Source organism: Eptesicus fuscus, chromosome 19 (assembly GCF_027574615.1).
Source record: "Eptesicus fuscus isolate TK198812 chromosome 19, DD_ASM_mEF_20220401, whole genome shotgun sequence".
In the NCBI taxonomy this organism is placed as follows: Eukaryota; Metazoa; Chordata; class Mammalia; order Chiroptera; family Vespertilionidae; genus Eptesicus; species Eptesicus fuscus.
Genome location: NC_072491.1, coordinates 17,091,712 through 17,097,714, shown reverse-complemented (window position 1 = coordinate 17,097,714; position 6,003 = coordinate 17,091,712). Strand labels below are relative to the sequence as shown.

Genomic DNA, 6,003 nt, shown 5'->3' with positions numbered 1-6,003 from the left:
CCTTGAGCTCACAGGAACTCGGACCTCAGGGCCCATCTACGGGGATAAATCTAAGAGCGGCCAAGCTGGTATTAGGAACTAAAAAAAATTGTTTCAAGAAAAATGTTCCCTACACCAACAGACATGCACCAACAGACTCACACCAAAGGGCACACTGGGGCCCAAGCCCACTTATGATGCCAGCGGGCTCCGCCCCAAAGCCCACTTATGATGCCAGAGGGCTCCGCCCCAAAGCCCACTTATGATGCCAGCGGGCTCCGCCCCAAAGCCCACTTATGATGCCAGCGGGCTCCGCCCCAAAGCCCACTTATGATGCCAGTGGGCTCCACCCCTCCGCCTGGTCACAGTGAGGTGCACCTATAAAAGGAGGCGCACTGGCCCTGCTCTGTTATTCACTGCGGTGAATGCGCCTAGACTGTGTTAGAGAAAGAGTGAGAGCTATTTGAGTGCAGAGATATTTGAGTGAAGAGCGAGTGGAGGGTGTGTGTGTGTGTGTGTGTGTATGTGTGTGTGTGTGTGTGTTGTGTTGTGTTGTGTTGTGTTGTGTTGTGTGTCAGTGAAGTGTGAGTGGAGTGTGATTTGCTGTTGTGGAGAGAGACTGTTTGTGTGATTGTGTGTGTGAGTGCGAAATTCATCAACATGCGAAGACAATGGTCCATGCCAGCCTGTCCTGAAATCCAACTCGGACAGGCTGGAGGACACGGGCAACAAAGGAGACATCCAGGACAGGCCCTTGGCACCTGCCACCGAGGGAGCCAAGCTGGACCTCTGGTGGGGACCTGGCTGCGGGGGAGCCAGCATGGACAGCTTGCCGGGACCGGGCAGGGCGGACACCAACTCGCCCCATCTGGGGTAGGAACCCGGCAAGTCGGGAGCCAGCCTGGGCCCGGAGTGGGGAGCTGGCAAGGTGGGAGGCAAGGCTGCCCCTGGGCAGAGGACTGTGACATCAGCGTGGTGGGCAAGGGCCTGCTGACACCCGGCCCCGAGGAGCCCACCCGCTTCGCTGCCCAGGGAGCCGAGTCCAGCACCACCGGGGAGAGGCCCTGTGTGTCCAAATGTCACTCCAGGACCACAGGGCCACTTCCCGCCAGAGTCCCCCCCATAACGCCGCGGCCCATCAAGGGGCTGGCCATCAGCCAGGTGCCACGGAAGGCTTTCCGGGCCAGGAACTGGCTCGACCAAGACCGACAACTGGGTGCAGCTGACTTAACACCCCAGCCCTTGTCACCAGGCACTTTTAACATCCAAACGTGCCAGCTGCACCAAAGCCGGGTTCCTGACGCCAGCCAATTCCTGAAGGTGGTGCCCAGCACCCCCACATCCCTGCTGCCCGCCCTACCCACCACAAACCCACCACAGGAAGCCATGGAGACGGAAAACCATGGAGTGGTCGCTGTCAACCAAGCCCCTGATGACCAGGGAAGAGGGGAAATAGAGGACGCCGCCCAGCGTCCTCTCAGGTCAGCGATACCCACCCACCGTGACCCCCAAACCCAGTTGGGGAGCCACACCCGCCCCATGATGTACCACCGCAGGGAACCTGACAACCCGGGGACTAAGGATGGGCAAAGATGTGGAGCAATGTTAAGGCTCAGGCAGAAAATTGCATCCCAGTTGGCCCGACCACTTTCATCGAACCAAACTCAGGGGACAGAAAAGAAGCCGCAGCCGCAGGTGGAGGGAGTGAAGGGCGAGGCCATAAAGAACTGCTCCAAACAAGCCCAGGAGGTGCAGGAGGCGATCAGGAAAGGTAAGGAGGAGGCAGCCTCAAGAGCCCTGGGTGCCACAGGGTTTGGAAAGAAAGGCCCAGGGAGAAGACCCCGGGCCCCAGGGGTGGCTGGGGAGGTGCCTAATGGTGAGCTTCCCGCAGACCCAGACCTGCCCACCGAGAGTGCAAGGCCCCGCCACACCTTGGCAGAACACTCGCGGGGGGCCGGGGAGCTTCGGCAAGATAGGTCTCGACTGCGACACCAGAGGCCACCGGAACAACAACATCAGTGGTATCACTATTTCCTGGTGGAAGGTCAACAGTTAATACCTCCCCGGCCTCCCTCACAACCTCGCCCTACTGCACAGCCTCGAACACCATTACAACCTCCCCCTCCATCACAACCTCATCCTAGGGCACAACCTCATCCACCTACCCAACCTCGACCTCCTGTACAACTTCGCCCTCTGTCCCAACCCCGACCTCCAGCCCAACCTCGACCTCCTGCACACCTTCGACCTCTAATTCAACCTCGACCACCAGCCCAACCTCGACCGCCCGCACAACTTCGACCTCTGCTACAACCCAGACCGCCTGCACAACCCAGACCTGCCATACAACCCCGACTTGTGGTACAACCAAGACCTCCAGGACAACGCAGTCCTCCAAAGACCCCTGGAACCTCTTCACCCCACCCCAAGACTGATGCACAGTAATTCCAGGACTAGTGCAACCATTTCTAGGTGTTGCATACACTTGCTTACGAAAACTTTTGTTTCACTCTAGATTAGGTATTTTCTTTTCCTTTGATGTTTTAATTAGCTTGTTCCAGTTGTTTGTTCCAGTTGTTTTTATAGACGTTTTTATAGAATTAGTAATGTAGAATAGACTTTATTTCATTGTATCCTATTTTATTTTATTTTATTTTGCATTTATGCCATTGTTTGCCTCATTTATTTGAAATTGTAATAAAAAACTTTTGAAATTATTTTCTTGAATTGGTTTTTTGGTATATGAAATTAACTTAGAGTGCATTAAAAAAGGACTCTCCCTCAATGTTCTTTTCACTTCTAGTTTTATTTTTTGTTAAGTATCCAGTTTATTAAACACGTTTTTTATTATTAAAAAAACAAAACCTACTTGGATATATTGTCACAAATTAACATCTCTGATGAAGATGATTCTTGAGACCAGGCAGGCTAAATTCTGAATAAATTGCTTTAATCATTCCCCAATTGGTACAACACAAGAGAACATCCTAATAGAGTATGACCATCACTCCAACTCACAAGATGGCCACCACATGATGGCCACAGGAGAGGGCAGTTGGAACCAATCGGGCCAGTAGGGGAGTGCAGTTGGGAGGGACCAGGCCTGCAGAGGAGAGCAGTTGGGGAGACCTAGGCCTGCATGGGAGGGCAGTTGGGGGGCACCAGGCCTCCAGAGAAGGACAGTTAGGAGAAACCAGGCCAGCAGGGGAGAGAGGTCAGTTAGGGGTGATCAGGCCGACAAGGGAGGACAGTTAGAGGAAACCAGGCTGGCAAGGGAGGGAAGTTAGGGGTGATCGAGCCAGCAGGGGAGGGTAGTTGGGGGCAACCAGGTCAGGAGGGGAGGGCAGTTAGGAGTAAACAGGCCACCAGGGGAGGACAGTTAGGGGCAATAGGATTGACAGGGGAGAGGTTAGGGGCAATCAGGCAGGCAGGCAGATAGGCAAGGGGTTGGGAAGCAGCAGTCCTGGATTATTAGAGGGATTGGACATCCCTTGAGGGGTCCTACATTGGATAGGGTGCAGCTGGGCTGAGGGACACACACCCCACGCCCCATGTATGAATTTCATGCACCGGGACTCTACTAGGTAATATGTGAAAATTAAGAAAATATGTCCATACTGAAGGATACAAGGTGGAAAAGAGCTTCATGGAGAGTATGACTTATTTGGTCTGGCATAGGATATGGTCTGGGAACCAAGGATTTATTGGGTTCTATGGTGCCCCTCCCTATCCCCACTGGGGATAGGAACACACATTCCCCCAGATGCTGGAAGTATTGGCAGCTGAGAGTTCTCAGATGATAACTTTTGTGGGATTTTCCCTAGTCCTTTAAAATACTCTAGAATTGAATTCCCTGTCACTGCCTGGTAGTCACATGTCTCAATTTCTTGCTCTAAAGATAACCACTTACTTGGATTAGGTGTTTTGCCCATGTATTTCTTCACCCTTTTACTACACATGTATATGTGTCCCTATTGATAATGTTGAATTATATCACACCATATATTCTTCTTGCTTTATTTGTTTGGGTTTGTAAGAGTTATTCTCATTAATAACTAATTCTAATTCACTTAGATTATAATTTTATGCATATGCTATAGTTTATCCATTTTAGTGTCGAGTTTTGGCCTTTGAGGAGGTTCCACTTTTCTAAGGAGGTGGTTAGAAGACTTAGAGATGCCCCAAACAACTTATAAATATACAAGAAAGAGAAAACAGGGTGGTGTGGAAAGTCACTGAATGTGGCACTATAGGAGAGAAGAAGAAAGCTAAGATCCAGCAACAAGACCTGGAGGCCCAATGGCGGGTTGGAGTCCTACTGCAGCATCACCTAGACATGGTTTAAGCTGAAGAGGAACCCGGAAATCAAAGTCCATGTATGGGGCTAAATGTAAGGGTGGCCAAGCCCCCACAGGAACTTCAGAAAATTAGTTCAAGTAAAATGTTCCCATAACAACAGCCACAGCCCACTTATGATGTCAGTTGGCTCCACCCCTCCAGCTGGACACAATGGGGGTGCAACTATGATAGGAGGCCCACTGCCCTAACTGGTTACCTCAGTGGGTACAGCATTGGCCTGTGGCCTCAAGGGTCCCAGGTTTGATTCCAGTCCAGTGCATGAACATTGGTTGCAGCACATCCCCAGTACAGGGTGTGCAGTAGACCGCTGATTGATGATTCTCTTTCATCTATGTTTCTAACTCTCTCTCCCTCTCCCTTCACCTTTATAAAAAAAATCAGTAAAATGTATTTTAAAAATAAAATAAAATAGAAGGTACACAGGCCAGGCTCATGCACTCAACTGCAGTGAAAGCAAATAGAGAGCATTGGTGTAAGAGTGGAGAGTCCTCAGCGTGAGTGAAAAGCGAGAGTTGGGAGTAGGGAACGATTTGCTTGAGTGGAGAGCAAGGATTGGTGTGAGACTGGAGAGCGAAGATTCCTGTGAGAGTGGAGAGCTAGCGTTGATGAAAGAGTGGAGAGCAAGCTTTGTTATCAGAGTGGAGAGCAAGCTTTGGTGTAAGAGCAGAGAGCAAGTGTTGCTGTTAGTGAGTGTGACTTGTTGATGTGCAGATTGTTGTGTGGAGAGTGATTGTGTGAGTGTGGAGAACACAAAGATGAAGAGGCAACTTTCCGTACCAGCCAGTCCTGAGAACCAATCCGGACAGGTTGCAGGTCCCTGGTACTGAGGAAGACAGCGAGTTCAGACAGCTGACAACTGGAACCGAGTGAGCCAACCCAGAGCTCTGGAGGGGACATGGCAACAGTGCACACCAACACGTCCCAGGTTGTGTCCAGGGAGTTGACAAGTCGAGAGCCAACCTGGACCAGCAGTGGAGAGCTGGCAACTCGGGAGGCAAGACTGCCACAGGGCAGAGGAGAGTGAGCTCAGGCGTGGTGGGCAAGGGCCTGCTGACACCCGGGTTAGAGAAGCTCATGGGCTTCAATGCCAATGCCCATGAAGCCGGGTACAATGCCACTGGGGATAGGCCATGTGTGTCTAAATAACCATCAAGGACCACAGGGCGACTACATACGAGATTACCACTCATGAGGGTGGTGCCCATCAACAGGATAGCCAGCAGCCAGGTGCCACTGAGGCTTCCCTGGACACAACCTGGCTCTTCCTAGAACACCAGATGGGTGCAGCTGAGCTCAAACCAAAGACGCTGTCATCAGGGATGCTCACCATAAAGAGCTCACAACTGCACCAATACCATTGCCTGTCACCAGGGGCTTCTTGCTTGTGGAGACCAGGGAACTGGGCAAGGAGGGCATGGACTCTGGCATTTCCCCCACATGACATCAGCCTTCCATAGCTGCCCTCAAGCCGAGCAGCCATAAAAGGACACCTCAAGACAGAAAAGATCACAGTGGTGGCTGACATCCAAACTTCTCAGGATCAGGCAAGAAGGGCAAATAAGTGACGCCTCCACCAGCTGCTCAGGTCACAGTTTCCCATACAGCCTGACCCCAAAACCAAGGTGGTAAACCACACCGGCCCCACTATGGACAACAGAAGGGAAC

The 6,003-nt window shown here is 51.7% G+C and overlaps 1 protein-coding gene across 1 annotated transcript; it reads left to right on the top strand.

Annotated features, from left to right (window-relative positions):
* The first annotated feature begins 500 nt into the window (after nt 1-500).
* Nucleotides 501-2,677, top strand: LOC129147223 (protein piccolo-like). Its single transcript, XM_054708509.1, has 2 exons — nt 501-1,750; nt 1,871-2,677. Exons 1-2 carry the CDS (start codon nt 640-642, stop codon nt 2,422-2,424), a joined length of 1,665 nt encoding a protein of 554 aa, XP_054564484.1. The 5' UTR covers nt 501-639; the 3' UTR covers nt 2,425-2,677.
* The last annotated feature ends 3,326 nt before the right edge of the window (nt 2,678-6,003 follow it).